This window comes from Myxine glutinosa, chromosome 13 (assembly GCF_964187855.1).
Source record: "Myxine glutinosa chromosome 13, kmMyxGlut1.1, whole genome shotgun sequence".
Classification (NCBI taxonomy): domain Eukaryota; kingdom Metazoa; phylum Chordata; class Myxini; order Myxiniformes; family Myxinidae; genus Myxine; species Myxine glutinosa.
Genome location: NC_136273.1, coordinates 51,931,309 through 51,953,466, shown reverse-complemented (window position 1 = coordinate 51,953,466; position 22,158 = coordinate 51,931,309). Strand labels below are relative to the sequence as shown.

The 22,158-nt window shown below is 38.7% G+C and overlaps 2 protein-coding genes across 13 annotated transcripts in view; one reads left to right on the top strand and one right to left on the bottom strand.

Moving 5' to 3' along the window:
- The window catches only part of LOC137438677 (uncharacterized), a 461,521-nt gene that overhangs the window by 94,321 nt on the left and 345,042 nt on the right, over positions 1-22,158 (top strand). The window lies entirely within an intron of this gene.
- Positions 13,361-22,158, bottom strand: part of LOC137438678 (uncharacterized) — a 44,262-nt gene continuing 35,464 nt past the window's right edge. For 6 of the 12 annotated variants that reach the window (XM_078767461.1, XM_078767464.1, XM_078767458.1 and 3 more), the window contains 2 exons: positions 15,312-15,364; positions 13,361-14,857 (listed from right to left, as the gene is read on the bottom strand). In XM_078767461.1, the coding sequence (XP_078623587.1) occupies positions 14,732-14,857; positions 15,312-15,364 (179 nt within the window). In that variant the 3' untranslated portion in view covers positions 13,361-14,731. The remainder of the gene's footprint in view (positions 14,858-15,311; positions 15,365-22,158) is intronic. The other 6 variants (XM_078767469.1, XM_078767465.1, XM_078767468.1 and 3 more) reach the window with 1 other exon arrangement.

The following is a 22,158-nucleotide window of genomic DNA, read 5'->3' as shown; positions in this document are numbered from 1 at the left end:
AAAACACGAAATTAAAAACCTCACAGCCATAATACATGAAATTAAAAACACCTCGCAGCCACAAAACACGAAATTAAAAACACTTCACAGCCACAAAACACGAAATTAAAAACACTTCACAGCCAGGAAACACGAAATTAAAAACACCTCACGGCCACAAAACACGAAATTAAAAACACCTCACAGCCACAAAACACGAAATTAAAAACACCTCACAGCCACAAAACACAAAATTAAAAACACTTCACAGCCACAAAACACGAAATTAAAAACACCTCACAGCCATAATACACGAAATTAAAAACACTTCGCAGCCACAAAACACGGCATTAAAAACACCTCACAGCCACAAAACACGAGATTAAAAACACTTCACAGCCACAAACACGAAATTAAAAACACCTCACAGCCACAAAACACGAAATTAAAAACACTTCACAGCCACGAAACACGAAATTAAAAACACAACCACGAAACACGAAATTAAAAACACTTCACAGCCACGAAGCACGAAATTAAAAACACCTCACAGCCACAAAACACGTAATTAAAAACACCTCACAGCCACAAAACACAAAATTAAAAACACCTCACAGCCACAAAACACGAAATTAAAAACACCTCACAGCCACGAAACACGAAATTAAAAACACCTCACAGCCACGAAACACGAAATTAAAAACACCTCACAGCCACGAAACACGAAATTAAAAACACTTCACAGCCACAAAACACGAAATTAAAAACACTTCACAGCCACAAAACACGAAATTAAAAACACTTCACAGCCACAAAACACGAAATTAAAAACACTTCACAGCCACGAAACACGAAATTAAAAACACCTAACAGCCACGAAACACGAAATTAAAAACACCTCACAGCCACGAAACACGAAATTAAAAACACTTCACAGCCACGAAACCCGAAATTAAAAACACCTAACAGCCACAAAACATGAAATTAAAAACACTTCACAGCCACAAAACACGTAATTAAAAACACTTCACAGCCACAAAACACGAAATTAAAAACACCTCACAGCTACAAGACACAAAATTAAAAACACTTCACAGCCACAAAACACGAAATTAAAAACACCTCACAGCAACAAAACACAAAATTAAAAACACCTCGCATCCACAAAACACGAAATTAAAAACACTTCACAGCCACAAAACACGAAATTAAAAACACTTCACAGCCGCAAAACACGAAATTAAAAACACCTCACAGCCACAAAACACGAAATTAAAAACACCTCACAGCCACAAAACACGAAATTAAAAACACCTCACAGCCACAAAACACGAAATTAAAAACACTTCACAGCCACAAAACACAAAATTAAAAACACTTCACAGCCACAAAACACGAAATTAAAAACACCTCACAGCCACAAAACACGAAATTAAAAACACATCACAGCCACAAAACACAAAATTAAAAACATTTCACAGCCACAAAACACGAAATTAAAAACCTCACAGCCATAATACATGAAATTAAAAACACCTCGCAGCCACAAAACACGAAATTAAAAACACCTCACAGCCACAAAACACGAAATTAAAAACACCTCACAGCCACAAAACACGAAATTAAAAACACCTCACAGCCACAAAACACAAAATTAAAAACACTTCACAGCCACAAAACACGAAATTAAAAACACCTCACAGCCATAATACACGAAATTAAAAACACTTCGCAGCCACAAAACACGGCATTAAAAACACCTCACAGCCACAAAACACGAGATTAAAAACACTTCACAGCCACAAAACACGAAATTAAAAACACCTCACAGCCACAAAACACGAAATTAAAAACACTTCACAGCCACGAAACACGAAATTAAAAACACTTCACAGCCACGAAACACGAAATTAAAAACACCTCACAGCCACAAAACACGTAATTAAAAACACCTCACAGCCACAAAACACAAAATTAAAAACACCTCACAGCCACAAAACACGAAATTAAAAACACCTCACAGCCACGAAACACGAAATTAAAAACACCTCACAGCCACGAAACACGAAATTAAAAACACCTCACAGCCACGAAACACGAAATTAAAAACACTTCACAGCCACAAAACACGAAATTAAAAACACTTCAGCCACAAAACCCGAAATTAAAAACACTTCACAGCCACAAAACACGAAATTAAAAACACTTCACAGCCACGAAACACGAAATTAAAAACACCTAACAGCCACGAAACACGAAATTAAAAACACCTCAAAGCCACAAAACACGAAATTAAAAACACTTCACAGCCACGAAGTACAAAATTAAAAACACCTCACAGCCACGAAACACGAAATTAAAAACACCCCACAGCCACGAAACACGAAATTAAAAACACCTCAGCCACAAAACACGAACTTAAAAACACTTCACAGCCACAAAACACGAAATTAAAAACACTTCACAGCCACAAAACACGAAATTAAAAACACTTCACAGCCACAAAACACGAAATTTAAAACACTTCACAGCCACAAAACACGAAATTAAAAACACTTCACAGCCACAAAACACGAAATTAAAAACACTTCACAGCCACGAAACACGAAATTAAAAACACTTCACAGCCACAAAACACGAAATTAAAAACACCTAACAGCCACGAAACACGAAATTAAAAACACTTCACAGCCACGAAACACGAAATTAAAAACACCTAACAGCCACAAAACATGAAATTAAAAACACTTCACAGCCACAAAACACGAAATTAAAAACACTTCACAGCCACAAAACACGAAATTAAAAACACCTCACAGCCACAAGACACGAAATTAAAAACACTTCACAGCCACAAAACACGAAATTAAAAACACCTCACAGCCACAAAACACAATTAAAAACACCTCGCATCCACAAAACACGAAATTGAAAACACTTCACAGCCACAAAACACGAAATTAAAAACACTTCACAGCCACAAAACACGAAATTAAAAACACCTCACAGCCACAAGACACGAAATTAAAAACACTTCACAGCCACAAAACACGAAATTAAAAACACCTCACAGCCACAAAACACGTAATTAAAAACACCTCACAGCCACAAAACACAAAATTAAAAACACCTCACAGCCACGAAACACGAAATTAAAAACACCTCACAGCCACGAAACACGAAATTAAAAACACTTCACAGCCACGAAGCACAAAATTAAAAACACTTCACAGCCACACAACACGAAATTAAAAACACCTCACAGCCACAAAACACGAAATTAAAAACACATCACAGCCACGAAACACGAAATTAAAAACACCTCAAAGCCACAAAACACGAAATTAAAAACACTTCACAGCCACGAAGTACAAAATTAAAAACACCTCACAGCCACGAAACACGAAATTAAAAACACCCCACAGCCACGAAACACGAAATTAAAAACACCTCAGCCACAAAACACGAACTTAAAAACACTTCACAGCCACTAAACACGAAATTAAAAACACCTAACAGCCACAAAACATGAAATTAAAAACACTTCACAGCCACAAAACACGAAATTAAAAACACCTCACAGCCACAAAACACGAAATTAAAAACACCTCACAGCCACAAAACACGAAATTAAAAACACTTCACAGCCACAAAACACAAAATTAAAAACATTTCACAGCCACAAAACACGAAATTAAAAACCTCACAGCCATAATACATGAAATTAAAAACACCTCGCAGCCACAAAACACGAAATTAAAAACACTTCACAGCCACAAAACACGAAATTAAAAACACTTCACAGCCAGGAAACACGAAATTAAAAACACCTCACAGCCACAAAACACGAAATTAAAAACACCTCACAGCCACAAAACACGAAATTAAAAACACCTCACAGCCACAAAACACAAAATTAAAAACACTTCACAGCCACAAAACACGAAATTAAAAACACCTCACAGCCATAATACACGAAATTAAAAACACTTCGCAGCCACAAAACACGGCATTAAAAACACCTCACAGCCACAAAACACGAGATTAAAAACACTTCACAGCCACAAACACGAAATTAAAAACACCTCACAGCCACAAAACACGAAATTAAAAACACTTCACAGCCACGAAACACGAAATTAAAAACACAACCACGAAACACGAAATTAAAAACACTTCACAGCCACGAAACACGAAATTAAAAACACCTCACAGCCACAAAACACGTAATTAAAAACACCTCACAGCCACAAAACACAAAATTAAAAATACCTCACAGCCACAAAACACGAAATTAAAAACACCTCACAGCCACGAAACACGAAATTAAAAACACCTCACAGCCACGAAACACGAAATTAAAAACACCTCACAGCCACGAAACACGAAATTAAAAACACTTCACAGCCACAAAACACGAAATTAAAAACACTTCACAGCCACAAAACACGAAATTAAAAACACTTCACAGCCACAAAACACGAAATTAAAAACACTTCACAGCCACGAAACACGAAATTAAAAACACCTAACAGCCACGTAACACGAAATTAAAAACACCTCACAGCCACGAAACACGGAATTAAAAACACTTCACAGCCACGAAACACGAAATTAAAAACACCTAACAGCCACAAAACATGAAATTAAAAACACTTCACAGCCACAAAACACGTAATTAAAAACACTTCACAGCCACAAAACACGAAATTAAAAACACCTCACAGCTACAAGACACAAAATTAAAAACACTTCACAGCCACAAAACACGAAATTAAAAACACCTCACAGCAACAAAACACAAAATTAAAAACACCTCGCATCCACAAAACACGAAATTAAAAACACTTCACAGCCACAAAACACGAAATTAAAAACACTTCACAGCCGCAAAACACGAAATTAAAAACACCTCACAGCCACAAAACACGAAATTAAAAACACCTCACAGCCACAAAACACGAAATTAAAAACACCTCACAGCCACAAAACACGAAATTAAAAACACTTCACAGCCACAAAACACAAAATTAAAAACACTTCACAGCCACAAAACACGAAATTAAAAACACCTCACAGCCACAAAACACGAAATTAAAAACACATCACGGCCACAAAACACAAAATTAAAAACATTTCACAGCCACAAAACACGAAATTAAAAACCTCACAGCCATAATACATGAAATTAAAAACACCTCGCAGCCACAAAACACGAAATTAAAAACACCTCACAGCCACAAAACACGAAATTAAAAACACCTCACAGCCACAAAACACGAAATTAAAAACACCTCACAGCCACAAAACACAAAATTAAAAACACTTCACAGCCACAAAACACGAAATTAAAAACACCTCACAGCCATAATACACGAAATTAAAAACACTTCGCAGCCACAAAACACGGCATTAAAAACACCTCACAGCCACAAAACACGAGATTAAAAACACTTCACAGCCACAAAACACGAAATTAAAAACACCTCACAGCCACAAAACACGAAATTAAAAACACTTCACAGCCACGAAACACGAAATTAAAAACACTTCACAGCCACGAAACACGAAATTAAAAACACCTCACAGCCACAAAACACGTAATTAAAAACACCTCACAGCCACAAAACACAAAATTAAAAACACCTCACAGCCACAAAACACGAAATTAAAAACACCTCACAGCCACGAAACACGAAATTAAAAACACCTCACAGCCACGAAACACGAAATTAAAAACACTTCACAGCCACAAAACACGAAATTAAAAACACTTCAGCCACAAAACACGAAATTAAAAACACTTCACAGCCACAAAACACGAAATTAAAAACACTTCACAGCCACGAAACACGAAATTAAAAACACCTAACAGCCACGAAACACGAAATTAAAAACACCTCACAGCCACGAAACACGAAATTAAAAACACTTCACAGCCACGAAACACGAAATTAAAAACACCTAACAGCCACAAAACATGAAATTAAAAACACTTCACAGCCACAAAACACGTAATTAAAAACACTTCACAGCCACAAAACACGAAATTAAAAACACCTCACAGCTACAAGACACAAAATTAAAAACACTTCACAGCCACAAAACACGAAATTAAAAACACATCACAGCAACAAAACACAAAATTAAAAACACCTCGCATCCACAAAACACGAAATTAAAAACACTTCACAGCCACAAAACACGAAATTAAAAACACTTCACAGCCGCAAAACACGAAATTAAAAACACCTCACAGCCACAAAACACGAAATTAAAAACACCTCACAGCCACAAAACACGAAATTAAAAACACCTCACAGCCACAAAACACGAAATTAAAAACACTTCACAGCCACAAAACACAAAATTAAAAACACTTCACAGCCACAAAACACTAAATTAAAAATCTCACAGCCATAATACATAAAATTAAAAACACCTCGCAGCCACAAAACATGAAATTAAAAACACTTCACAGCTACAAAACACGAAATTAAAAACACTTCACAGCCACAAAACACGAAATTAAAAACACCTCACAGCCACAAAACACGAAATTAAAAACACCTCGCAGCCACAAAACACGGAATTAAAAACACTTCACAGCTACAAAACACGAAATTAAAAACACTTCACAGCCACAAAACACGAAATTAATAACACCTCACAGCCACAAAACACGAAATTAAAAACACTTCACAGCCAAAAAACACGAAATTAAAAACACCTCAGCCACAAAACACAAAATTAAAAACACTTCACAGCCACAAAACACTAAATTAAAAATCTCACAGCCATAATACATAAAATTAAAAACACCTCGCAGCCACAAAACATGAAATTAAAAACACTTCACAGCTACAAAACACGAAATTAAAAACACTTCACAGCCACAAAACACGAAATTAAAAACACCTCACAGCCACAAAACACGAAATTAAAAACACCTCGCAGCCACAAAACACGGAATTAAAAACACTTCACAGCTACAAAACACGAAATTAAAAACACTTCACAGCCACAAAACACGAAATTAATAACACCTCACAGCCACAAAACACGAAATTAAAAACACTTCACAGCCAAAAAACACGAAATTAAAAACACCTCAGCCACAAAACACGAAATTAAAAACACTTCACAGCCACAAAACATGAAATTAAAAACACTTCACAGCGACAAAACACGAAATTAAAAACACTTCACAGCCACGAAACACGAAATTAAAAACACCTCACAGCCACAAAACACGAAATTAAAAACATCTCACAGCCACAAAACACGAAATTAAAAACACCTCACAGCCACAAAACACAAAATTAAAAACACTTCACAGCCACAAAACACGAAATTAAAAACACCTCACAGCCATAATACACGAAATTAAAAACACCTCGCAGCCACAAAACATGGAATTAAAAACACTTCACAGCTACAAAACACGAAATTAAAAACACTTCACAGCCACGAAACACGAAATTAAAAACACCTCACAGCCACAAAACACGAAATTAAAAACACCTCACAGCCACAAAACACGAAATTAAAAACACCTCACAGCCACAAAACACGAGATTAAAAACACTTCACAGCCACAAAACACGAAATTAAAAACACCTCACAGCCACAAAACACGAAATTAAAAACACTTCACAGCCACGAAACACGAAATTAAAAACACAACCACGAAACACGAAATTAAAAACACTTCACAGCCACGAAACACGAAATTAAAAACACCTCACAGCCACAAAACACGTAATTAAAAACACCTCACAGCCACAAAACACAAAATTAAAAACACCTCACAGCCACGAAACACGAAATTAAAAACACTTCACAGCCACACAACACGAAATTAAAAACACCTCACAGCCACAAAACACGAAATTAAAAACACTTCACAGCCACAAAACACGAAATTAAAAACACTTCACAGCCACAAAACACGAAATTAAAAACACTTCACAGCCACAAAACACGAAATTAAAAACACTTCACAGCCACGAAACACGAAATTAAAAACACTTCACAGCCACAAAACACGAAATTAAAAACACCTAACAGCCACGAAACACGAAATTAAAAACACTTCACAGCCACGAAACACGAAATTAAAAACACCTAACAGCCACAAAACATGAAATTAAAAACACTTCACAGCCACAAAACACGAAATTAAAAACACTTCACAGCCACAAAACACGAAATTAAAAACACCTCACAGCCACAAGACACGAAATTAAAAACACTTCACAGCCACAAAACACGAAATTAAAAACACCTCACAGCCACAAAACACAATTAAAAACACCTCGCATCCACAAAACACGAAATTAAAAACACTTCACAGCCACAAAACACGAAATTAAAAACACTTCACAGCCACAAAACACGAAATTAAAAACACCTCACAGCCACAAGACACGAAATTAAAAACACTTCACAGCCACAAAACACTAAATTAAAAACACCTCACAGCCACAAAACACAATTAAAAACACCTCGCATCCACAAAACACGAAATTAAAAACACTTCACAGCCACAAAACACGAAATTAAAAACACTTCACAGCCACAAAACACGAAATTAAAAACACCTCACAGCCACAAAACACGAAATTAAAAACACCTCACAGCCACAAAACACGAAATTAAAAACACCTCACAGCCACAAAACACGAAATTAAAAACACTTCACAGCCACAAAACACAAAATTAAAAACACTTCACAGCCACGAAACACGAAATTAAAAACACCTCACAGCCACAAAACACGAAATTAAAAACACTTCACAGCCACAAAACACGAAATTAAAAACACTTCACAGCCACAAAACACAAAATTAAAAACACTTCACAGCCACAAAACACGAAATTAAAAACACCTCACAGCCACAAAACACGAAATTAAAAACACTTCACAGCCACAAAACACAAAATTAAAAACACTTCACAGCCACAAAACATGAAATAAAAAACCTCACAGCCACAAAACACAAAATTAAAAACACTTCACAGCCACAAAACATGAAATAAAAAACCTCACAGCCATAATACACGAAATTAAAAACACCTCGCAGCCACAAAACACGAAATTAAAAACACTTCACAGCCACAAAACACGACATTAAAAACACCTCACAGCCACAAAACACGAAATTAAAAACACCTCGCAGCCACAAAACACGGAATTAAAAACACTTCACAGCCACAAAACACGAGATTAAAAACACTTCACAGCCACAAAACACGAAATTAAAAACACCTCACAGCCACAAAACACGAAATTAAAAACACTTGACAGCCACGAAACACGAAATTAAAAACACTTCACAGCCACGAAACACGAAATTAAAAACCTCATAGCCACGAAATTAAAAACACCTCACAGCCACGTGATTTAAAAACACCTCACCACCACGTCATTTTACACCTCACCACGACGTAATTCAAAATACCTCACCACCACGTGATTCAAAACAACCACCACGTTATTAAAAACACTTCACAACCAGGGAAACAACAGACACTGCCCAAATATGTGGATATATAGATAAATAAGCCTGAAAATCACAGAACCAGAATTATTTTTTGGTCTGGGAAGCCCATGCGAGGTTTCTTCTTCTTCAGCCTCTCACAACCCTGGGTGAATATGCGATCTTTTAAAAGAAAAATTTCGAATTTTTCCAAATCTGTTTTATGTGTTTGTTAATATACCTCAGTCATTGACAAATCTGGAATTAAAATTTTATTTGAGGTTCAAATTAACCCGGGACAATGTGTCAAACGATGCCTGCCGGTCTGTACATGTCATAAATAATTAATCGTCCACGGTCGAAGCCTCTTCTTCTTCACGCAATAACAACTTCCAGCTTCCAGACCGTACATCCAATCATTTTCAAATTTTGCAGACTTGTTAATCTTCGTGACATCTACTAGAGTATGAAGTTTCACGTCGATCAATGAAGTGGTTCAAGAGATATAAATGTTTTTATTTGTTTAATTAACGATATCTGCCAAACCACGTGACCTAACGCAAATTCCAAAAGGGCATTTTAGTAGACTGATATGCTGAACAGATTTGTGAAGTTTCCCCTCGATTGGATCACAAATGAGGGAGGAGCTAGGTTTTAAATGTTTGTGCTTAAAAACGTCATAACTCTGAAACCATATGATGCATGACGTCATGCTCGCTGACTTTTTTGTTCGTCAAGGGTATGCGATTCTGCCTGAAAAGATTGGCCTCGATCTGTTCAGGCGTTTTGGAGAAAATAGGATTTTAGTGTTTTTCACGTAAAACAATATGGCGGCCGAACCACGTGACGTGTGACATCATATTTACCATTAAAATATTCTGCAGACCGAGTCCCTCCTCTGGTAAAAATTTTGCTCTCAATCGTTCCAATTATTGCGAGAAAATTGTTTTTAAAGGAAAACAGAAAAACAAATTCCCCAAAAAACTTCCTGGATCCGGAATAATTTCCTGAGCTTCATCAATTCTTCCTTATCCCAAGTGCAATCATCCCACCAACTTTCATCCAAATCCGTTCAGAACTTTTCCAGATATCTTGTTCACAAACACACGAACACACACACACACACACACACACACACACACACACACACACACACACACACACACACACACACACACACACGCGCGCGAATGCATTACTCCCTGGCGGGAGTAATTACCGACTTGGCTAGAATTGTAAAATTCTGTTCAGCTATTCGAACATATAGTACAAAGGTAACGATTGGATCAGTGCAGTATCGCCTGGCAGGAGCTTCTTTTCATTGCCCGGGTCATTTCGTAAGTGCCGTCAACTCCAGGGAACAGGGCTGCCTATTTTATGATGGACTTATTGGGAAACTCCAACTCTTTGAAAATAGATACAACATTGCATTTTAGAGAACATCGTGTTCGTCAGATTTTGACCGACAGTATGAAAAAAATACAAGTTTTTGCCTATTTTTCACTGTATCGTTGGATAATGACATGAACTAAAATAGCTCACAACGTTTTTTTAAAATCAATTTCAGAGCTTTTTCAGTGTCAGTTTGAATGGTTTTTATTATTTATTTATTTCTTATGTTGGAGGCTGCAAGCATGGACTGTATAGCCGTCATCAATGCCAGGCCTTAAATAAAAGTCGAAAAGTGTGTGATGAGACGTGGCATTTAATATGGAATATTTTTTTTGTGGGGGTGAACTTACTTTTCAAGATGTCTTAGAACCAAAAGTTCATTGGAATTATGTTGAAAAAATTCTACATTTTGTTAATGTGACCTTTAAAAGAAACAAAAACCACATTTGACATTTCGAAACAAATAAATTGATCCTTGAAAGTGTTGTAAACTGATATCGAACTCAATTAATGGACAGTACTGTGTTAAACTTCTGTACGTTTTCCAGAAGTATCTCTTTATTTTGCACATTAGCCAACAATTTTTTTAACAAAAACAAAAGCTAAATTACGACTGGGATTACGGACAGTAAAATTACAGTTCAGTACTTCGTGTAACCCCCACGAGCATTCAGGAGAGCACGTACACGTTGAGGCATGCTGTTCACGAGATTTGCCAAGGTTTGGACAGGAATCGCTTGCCATGCAGTGACAATAGCCTGCTGCAATTCACGCACAGAGGTCGGCTGCTGGTCCAAGTGGTCGATTTGATGCGTTAATTCTGCCCACAAATTATCTATCGGATTCATATCTGGGGACATGGCAGGCCACTCCATATGCTCTACACCATGGTCAGCAAGAAAGTGTTGGCTCATGCGAGCACGATGAGGCCGTGCATTGTCATCTTGGAAGACAAAGTTTCCTCGAAAGGCTGCACGAGCAAATGGAAGCAATGTTTCTTCCAGAATGGCCCTGTACTTGAACTGGCTCAGGTTTCCATTCAGAACAACCAGGTCAGGTTTGCCCCCTGCATGAAAAGCAGCCCAAACGGTCACCCCACCACCTCCAGCTTGGACGCTTGGCACTATACAATCTTTGTTGTAGGCTTCATGCACTTGTCTGTGCACTTGGACGCGGCCATCTTGACGATAGACCAGAAATCTAGACTCGTCACTGAAGATCAGGTGATTCCAGTGTCCTGGCTGCCATTGACTGTGCTCTCTGGCCCACTGCAATCGGCGCTGGCGGTGTTGTCTGGGCAAGCGTGGCTTTCTCAGGGGACGCCTGGCAAGATAGCCTGCTTGCACCAGTCGTTGGTTGACTAGCCTTCTGGATACAGGCACATTTGTCAGTTGCTGCCACTCAGCCCTAAGCCAATTAGCTGACTTGGTACAGCCATTGCAGACTAACCGGTGCAGTTGGCGATCATCCCTCCTTGTGGTTCTGCGGGGAAGTGCTGGCCTCGGTATTGGAGTAGGGACACCCCTCTGAGCATTTCGCTTAAGGATCTTTGACACCTGACCTTGATTGATGCCATACTGCCGAGCAATAGCACGCTGTTTCATGCCGTAATTTCATAAATCCACCACTAAATGACAAACAGCATTGTCGAGTTGACAGACCATCTCCAGAGGAAGCGGCAATAACTTTTGGAGACGTGCAGCAGTTGTTTTCCACTGATACAGAATGCAACAACCCTTGTATACCCGACTGTGAAGCCAATCATCAAATGCCACTGTCCACACATTTTGCCATGCCACCTGTGATATAATCCTGTTGTTGACTTCTTGCTGCGACAGACAATCAGTGACATGGTTCTTTTAACAAATAAATCACCAAAGTGTGAAAGAAACTCACCAGATTGATATACTGAGTTAAGAAAGTAAACCCAAGTCAAGAAAAAAAAAATTCCATATTAAATGCCAAGTCTGTGTGTGTGTGTGTATATATATATATATATATATATATATATATATATATATATATATATATATATATATATACATATATATATATATATATATATATAGATATATATATATATATATTGGACTGTTCGTTATATCCTGGCTACATCGACTTGAATCTCAACCTTTTTTGTGTGTGGGGGGGGGGGGGGGGCAGGGGGAGGGGGGAGGGTTCGTTTCAACTCTACACATCTGTGTTGAAAGCTATTCCCTCCATTAACATTGCATTACCATTGATGTTGAGAAAAATGTGGGAGCAACCAGCTGTGTGGCCTTCACATTGAGACCTGTGTAACTGAGCTGCTTGGCAGCAATCATCGATGGCATGAAGTGCAGTCATGTCATGATGCTAAGTGCTCTGCAAGGCTTTGATGTGGTTTGGTGAACAACTCTCGGTTTAATCAGGATTACTTTTCGGGATGTGGACAACTCCAAACTCTCAAATGACTAATAATGGATCATAATGTGCAATTACATATTCACAATCACACAGGCAGTGCATTTGTGCTTTGAGGACCTCTCTTTATTGTGAAACCCTTCACAAATACAAGTTTCATGAAAAACATAAGAAGAAGTCTTATTCTGATGAGCAATTTTTCAACATGGGTGTTCTCCCCATATCACACATGGCAATGAAACATGGACTACCGCAAAGATCGAGTAAAAATTGATGTTCAAACAATGGAAAGTTGCCATATGAGAATAACCAAAACGGGACAAGAAAAACAACTAAACCAGGCAAAAAACAAAATTCCTAAACACTGGTCACAATCAAAAAACTCAAATGGAACTTGGCTGGATACATGGCAAGGACAGAGACAAGAATTACAAACTGGAAACCAAAGGAAGGCCTTGAAAGGAACACGATGAGATCGAAGATCAGATTGAGAGATTAAGTTCCGTTTCCATTTAAGTTTTTGACATCAATTTTTCAACAATTCTATATTATGAGAATATGAAGAACCAAGTTAACAAGTTTTACATTTTTTTAAAAGCTGTCATTTTATTTAAACTTAGTTTGAGGATGCAGATGGGGTTACAATTTTGAAATTCTTGTTGACTTCTGACTCCAGTTTGTAGTCATTGCTGTGGACATTCTGGTGACAGCAAGCTGTATGGCTTTCATCAAGAGGTTTGGGATGCCGGCTGGTTGTCAGGGGTTACAGATGGTACTGTGAGGAGTTGTGCTTTCAAGGTAGATGCCCAAAGGGATGTTCGCTTTCACGATAGCTTTCTCCTTCCTGGTTCACTGAATACCTTGCCGACTGCTGAGGATCGCTTTCAAGGGTGGCGCAAACAACCCAGTGTGGCACCTTTTATGTGATCGCTCCAGCGTGGGTTGCACCATGGAAGGTCAAGCTCCGTTTCGAAAAAAAATCCTTGTCACAAATATAACATTTTAGGCCATGGGCCGAGCCCTCAAATTCTTACTTTCCACGGTCTGCGTCAGAGAAGAACTTTACTTAAAATATTTTAATCAGCTGGAAGATTTCTAAGAACATTTATGAATGTTCCATTTTTAAAACCAGCACATTTTTTCACAAATCTGGTTATAACGACGATACAATTACCCTTGCAGCAGGCAATTCTTCTGAAATAATAACGTCATTGTAAACCTTACTGGACCAATTATGACGGTTGTAACACAGGCTCCACAAAATTAACCAATCACAGTGATCGTACAGTGTGTGCATGAACACGTTGTTGGAACATCGCAACATGGCGTGCTGCATGCACGTTGTGGACCAATGTGCAGACAAATCTAATTTCTATTTCGGACATAAGCTTGCAAAACTTTCGTGTCAGTGTTCATGAGTGTAAAAGCTTGGGAACTAGAGAAAGTACAATTGCCACCAAAACAAAAGCAAACGATTACATTTGGAGCTTGTTTTGGCACCAGATCTTCTCGATGTTGTTCCGAACTCCGTTGGATATCACTGTGCATGTTTTATGCGTTTCACTGACGAGACCAAGATTGGAACCAATTTGTCCACAGTCCTGCACACAACAAATTGCAGAGGCCCACTCACTGCCCATCGGATAAAAACTTCACGTTTTAGCACGTGTGTGTTGATAAACAGACGTACGTATGACCACTGCACTAACTTGTTGATGTGGAGATACTTACATGTTGTATGTCTTGGTAAAGCTTTTTATTTGTATCATCATGCGTAATGAAACACAAAATTAATGACATTGTTTTGGCCTCTATAATATACATATAGAATCTATGAAATTAAAATATTGTAACATAAAGCTATTCATTGATTAGATCTCAAGGCTATTTCCTCCATTTTCACTTTGTTGCTTTAATTATTTTTCAAATGCAGCTGCTACAACCAGTGAAATCCAGAAGCAAGAAGCTAAGCAGAGTGAGGAAGTAGCACCAAAGTTTCAACTTCTCCGACAGAAAGGACCTGACTGACATGCTGTACCATCTAGGGCTTCTCACCTTTTGCCAGTCCAATGCATCATTTGCAGCAAAGAAAGGTACATCATCGAACACTTCAGCAAAAAAAGGAAAGAAAGAAAAACTTATCCAGTGTGAAACAGTAACAGTGGGTAAGCTGGTGAATGCTGCAGAATTGCACAAAGACGAGAGCATTTTATTGCATATACTTGGACAGGATCTTGTAGCGTTAGAAGTTAGGTACCATTTAACTTGTTACCAGAGCTGCACAAGATTTCTGAATAGGAAAGAGAATGAAGAGGGTCTTGAAAAAACCTAGATGAGGCAGAATACAAATACTTCTGTGTATCAGTCATAGAAGAAAGAATAACAAAGAAACGTGAAGTGCTGTGCTTGAAGAAATTACTATCTTCATTTACGAAATGGGTATGTGAGGTAGAGGGGGTAGATATTGGATACAAATCCTTTTATCTAAAGAAGAGACTTCAGAAGACATACCCATTTCTGAAGTTTTTCAGATCATCTCGAAACAACGAGAGTGATTTAGTGATTGTGAAAGATTTGTCCACAGACGAGGTGTTAGAGGAGGTTGCTCTCCCACTCTCCTCTGATGTGAGCACAGATGAGACAGATGCCTCAGACACAAACCAAGATGAAACCACATCTCATATGAATGCAGGGCATAACTATAGAGTTCTTTACCATGCTGCACAATCACTGAAGAGGAGTGTCATTGCAACTTGTGCCAATCCTCAGCTCATCTGGCCACCAACAGCAGCAGACATCAACATGGATGCTGCTGCTACTGTTGTGCCTAATGAGTCATTGAACTTCATGGCATGGTCAACGGGAGCGTCCGATGAACTTCCTCAATAAATTGCACGTGTAAACGTTGGTGAAGATCGAAGTAAGAAGATTATTCCAACTTTCCAGGATATAATGAACATTGCATTCAATGGAAGGAGGCTGATGCCTAAGCACTCTGTGTTGGCTATATCGGTTGGACACATAACTTGATCTGCTCAGCTTATCAGGCTGATGAATGGCCTGGGACATTGTACTTCCATTTCCCAGGTCCTTGAACACGATACAGCTCTGGCCCAACTTCAGATTCAGTGAGGAGAGCATTTCATACCTCCAAATATCCAGCCAAATATCCATGCAATGATTGCATAGGATAACAATGACTACGGTGAAGAAATATCTGGCAGAGGAACCACCCACAATACCAATGGTATACTAATTCAATGGCAGGTATCCACTGATGATTCACTTGATGAAGCAATATCTGCGCAGAGAATGACGAAACGATCCCTGCAGCCACCATCAACCAACATGGAATTCTATCGTGGTGGGCAAAGGAAAGGGCCCCGGAAATATGCTAAGAATATCCAACTGGACTTGGAGAACCATATCTATGTCCAATAAACTGCACGGAAAATCGATAGCGCATACTTTCTCACAAAGACGGCAAACCCGAATGAAAGTGTCTTACCTGGATGGACTGGTTTCAACACATTGTTTAAAAGAGGTGCTATTCCAACACAAACAAATATTGGCTACTTACCTGCCATAGATGCCAGTCCGACTCAGTTAAACACAGGGTACACGATCCTATGCCGCAGCCTTGCCATAGCAGATGGGTTGGGACTCAGTAAGATTGTTGTAGTCATGGACCAGGCCATTTATTCAAAGGCTCAAAATATCCGATGGAACTTGTGCCAATCCTCAGCTGATCTGGCCACCCACAGCAGCAGACATCAACATGTATGCTGCTGCCAGTGTTGTGCCTAATGAGTCATTGAAGATGATGTTGTGTCTAATGAGTATTGGAAAGCGATATTCTGATGCTGGCTTACAGGACATTATCATCGAGTCTGAAGTGATTGCTACTGGGTCTGTCGGGGGAGTAATAAGTGGCCATCATTAGAACAGGCGCATAAGATCTCACAAATTACTTTGTGAAGCACTGCAACGACTCCGATGGCAGTCATACTTGGAAACTGTATCAGGAGAGGAGAGAAATGTCGCTTCCCAGCTTGCAATTCACCTGCAGAAGGCATTCCCAGCTGAAGACTTTGACGACCGTGTCAACTCAAATAAATTTTAGGAGCTTGTCAGTGGCTCTGAGAATTCATCATGGACAACGTGAATATTGAGACTTTCCACTTCTGGAGCATATATATTCCAATGGTTGATGACTTGCTTCTATTCATCAGGGCTACAAGGCAAGCCAGTTGGAACCTTCACCTGTCGAGCATCCGTTCCATTCCACCTTGGTTCTTTTCATATGACAGAATCAATCATGCAAGGTATCTGACATCGTATTGGTTTGAGATGTGCTGCTTGAGACAGAGTCACCCTGACATCTATGCAGAATTTCAAGCTGGGAATTTTGTTGCACAAACACAACAGAAGCATGGGTTTGCTCAAATTGGTTGTGACCAAATAATTGAGCAAACTGCAAACCGAGACTCCAAGACAAAAGGAGGAGTGACTGGAATCACACTCAAGAAGGGTGCAGTGCACACACAGATGGACATTATTAAAATATGAAAGAACTGCCATTACGAGAAATTGTCAGGAGATGGCGATGGTTGGTCGTGACACTTCATGTCGGGCCCGTGTTGACTTAGACAGAACACGAATAGAGCGTGATGAGAAGAACATACAGAACATCATGGATACAATTCAAAATATGGTCAACCCTTTTGATCCTTCACTAGAATGAGACAAGCTGTTTTACATGACATCAGGTCAGCTTGCATCACACCTGTCGCTGCAGACCTTCATGAGGCTAAAGAAAAAGGTGAAGTTGCCTTCACAACATTCTGCCAGAAGAGACTTCAATCAAATGATATTGGTTTTCATGACACCATGACGAAGATGAAGCTGAAGTCTTTCAAAGATACAGATAAGTCCACCACAACAAAAGTGAAGGGTAAAGAAATCGCCTTGATAGCTGACCAGGATCTGTCTGCAGGCTGATTGTTGTTGGTTCAGTGAGAAAGGTTGACATCAAAGAGATGCTGGTTCATTAATTGGGTCCATTTTCTGCACCACTGGCAAACCATGATGGCACTCCTGTGAAAACCAACAAAGACAAACTCATGCACTTCCTGGAGGGATCAGTTGAGGAGATTCCATTTGGCTCAATGTGGGTATGGGATTCGATGGCACTCATCAGAGTCGTCAAACCACAGCCACCATTTGGACAGTTTGCTGATGAAATGTTGAAAGTCCTCGTGAAACAGACAAAGATGAACAAGTCCAAAGTTGTGCAATTTGTTCCGGACAGATACATGTCTGGCAGCATAAAGAATGCTGAAAGAGGAAGACGAGCAGAGGGAGGGACCCAGATCAGTGAAATATTTTCTCCTGATCAGAGGACTCCAAAAGCAATGGTCCAAGTTTCGATCTTGTGGTGACAAGGAAAATCTGCTCCAGTTTCTGTTCAAACAGTGGTGCAAGACTGGGAAGCTGATTGATGACATCACAATTATTGTTGGACATTGCATTGAGTGTCATTCTATTGGAAAGCATGGCAATGATGAGGAAGTTTTGCAAATCCCAAGTCTGTTCTCAACACAAGAAGCCGATACGAGACTTCTACTGCACTCTTCGTACGCTGCAAGTAACAGTGATCACATCATCATCATCATGATCAGTCCAGACACCGATGTCTTGGTACTATGTGTGGCATTTTGCAAGGACATAGATGCAGAGGTATACTTCCACACAGGCAGAGGAAGTAATACATGCACAATTGTTGTCTTTCACATAATTGACCATTTCAGGAAAGAAGTTTGTTCTGCGTTAATAGGATTTCATTGTTTTACTGGATGCGACACAGTGAGTGCTTTGTATGGAAATAGTAAACCAAAATCTGCAAATACCTTGACATCAAGTAAAGACCACTGCTCCACATTTGAAAAGCTTGGCATGACGTTTACAGTTTCGCCATCCTTGCATGAAGACATCGAAGCATACACCTGTGAACTCTATGGGCAGAAGGGCTGTCGTGATGTAAATAAAGCAAGATGCAGAATGTTCAGGACTGGGAGCTGTGGAGAGAAAAGTTTGCCTCCAAACAGAGATTTCATGCACAAGCACAAAAGCGAGCAAACTCCGAAGTCGCCATTCACAAGATGTGCCTTATCAGCAAACCAGAAATATCATCACCAAAGAACAATGGTTGGGATATTGATGATGGTTTGCTCACCATATACTGGATGAGTCTTCCCCCAGCACCATCAAGTGTAATGGAACTTGCCCAATTGCTCTTTCAAGAAGACACAATGTACTCGAGGGCGGTGCTCGTGGTTGCTCAACAAGCTTACCTGTGCTGATTTGTGTTCATCTAAAGTCTGTGCAATTCAGGCGTCTGTTTCTGACTTCATCCAGATTGAGGGAGAAATTGACACTGGAATCAGATGAAGAAGCTTAATTATTTCCTTGTTACTCTGTGGGTTTTTGTCACTTGAGTCTATAAGTCATTAATTTATTTTCATGTTTTGCTACTGAATGCACAAATGTGATTGACAGGAATGCATTATGTTATTGTATCACCAAAAACCTCTGCGTTTTTGTTCTTTTTTCTTCATTTAACAACAAAGGTTTTGCGACTTTCGATATAATGGGGTCATTTCCATTTGAAAATGAAAGATTAATTAATACAAAATTTTGTATTTCATATGAATGTAAGACTGGGAAATTCTGCATTTCATTTCATAGTTAAAAGATTATACCTGTGTTTTCTTTTCGCCGAGAACAGTTTATACTGCGGGGTAAAACAAAACGAATGTAGTTTAAGAATGTGAACTTTTGTCCTGTAGGGATAGATTTTCATATGAAAAATTACAATGAATATGCATGCCAAGTACAATATCTATCCTTTCCCATTTATTATTGAACCAAATTATATGTGCAGTACTTAATGTGCACTAACTTGCCGAGAGTTAGAGGAATTGGAGGAGTTGCATGTTTGTGTAATGATTTAGACGATGATGTCCTCATACAAACCTGTTTACATCAAGACTTGTTATACGCAATATATTATGCAAGTCAAAGAGAATATGTGAAACACATGAGCCGTTTATAAACTGAACATAAATCGTTTATTTGAGTGGCTTTTGCCATTATTTAGTGCTGTTTCAGATCGGGATGCACACAGCTTGAGAGAGAATGAGAGAGAGAGAGAGAGGACGGGGGGGGGGGGGGGGGGGCGAGGGAGAGAGGATGAATTAAGATTATTTAAAATGTGACTTTTAAAATGAGTGCATGTCTGTGTCTGCATGGGTGTGCATATGTGTGTGTGTGTGTGTGTGTGTGTGTGTGTGTGTGTGTGTGTGTGTGTGTGTGTGTGTTAAATGGAGAGAACGGGGAAGGAAACAGGAAATATTTACAAGAAAGAAGATAAAACAAGTACAAATACATTCAAAGTACACCGCCCCATGCCAAATAATTAAATATGCTGCAGCGCGGCATTGCCGGGGCGCCTCCGGCGCCCGGCAATACCGCAGTGCAGCTCATTGAGGCTGCATTGGGAGGGAGAGGTGTACACTAATTGATTGATTAATTGTATAATTAAAATCAATAAAAGATTATCACAAAATATTTTCATAATCAATTGGCTAATCGCATAACTAAACCACTAGTGCTTCATCTGAAGATGTATCTTTTAGAAATTTAATTAAATAAGTCATTTATAAAAAATTAAATAATTAATTGATTACTCAATAAATAATTAATCGATTAATCAATAAATAATTAATAGATTAAATGATTAATCAATAAATCAAAAATATCCTTGATAGCCACATCACTTGGTCACTCATGTCCAAATATTAGCTTCCCAGCTCAAAAGATGCCTGAGATATTGGCCAAATGAGAAAGAAAATAAATACATGATTAATAATGAAAAAAAAAAAAAAATCATAAAAAAATTAAATTATTAATCAATTTGGTCAGAGAACACATAAACTACCACTATTTCATCAGAATCTGTAACTTTAAAAAAAAATTTTTTTTGTCATTAATCGAATAATTAAATAATTAATCGATTAATTGATTAATTAATAAATCAAAAATATCCTTTGCAGCCAAATCACCTGGTCATTGGCATGTCCAAATATCAGCTTCCTAACTCAAAAGGTGCCTGAGTTAATAATGGTCAGAAGAGAAATGAAATTTAATTAATTAAATAAGTACTTAATTAAACGCTAATAATTAAATAACTCCTCAATTAATTGATTATTCAAAAAACAAAAAATACCGTATTTGACAAAGGACTTGCTCACGACTGTGCCGAAATTTCAGCTTCCTAGCTCAAAGGATGGCTGAGATATCGCCCGGACAACCAAACAAGAAAGCAAGAAAACAAACAAACAAGTACACATACATTCAAAGTACACCGCCCCATGCCAAATAATTAAATATGCTGCAGCGCAGCATTGCCGGGGCGCCTCTGGCGCCCGGCAATACCGCAGTGCAGCTCATTGAGGCTGCATTGGGAGGGAGGGGTGTACACTAATTGATTGATTAATTGTATAATTAAAATCAATAAAAGATTATCACAAAATATTGTACACCGCTCCTTTCCTATGCCATCTCCAGGCATTGCAAATCGTCATTGCCGGGCACCAAAGGGGGCTCGGCAGTGACGCACGCTGAAAGAGAGTACTCAGTTTTCACTCTGGTTTCTTGTTTGTTTGTTGTACACCGCTCCTTTCCTATGCCATCTCCAGGCATTGCAAATCGTCATTGCCGGGCACCAAAGGGGGCTCGGCAGTGACGCACGCTGAAAGAGAGTACTCAGTTTTCACTCTGGTTTCTTGTTTGTTTGTTGTACACCGCTCCTTTCCTATGCCATCTCCAGGCATTGCAAATC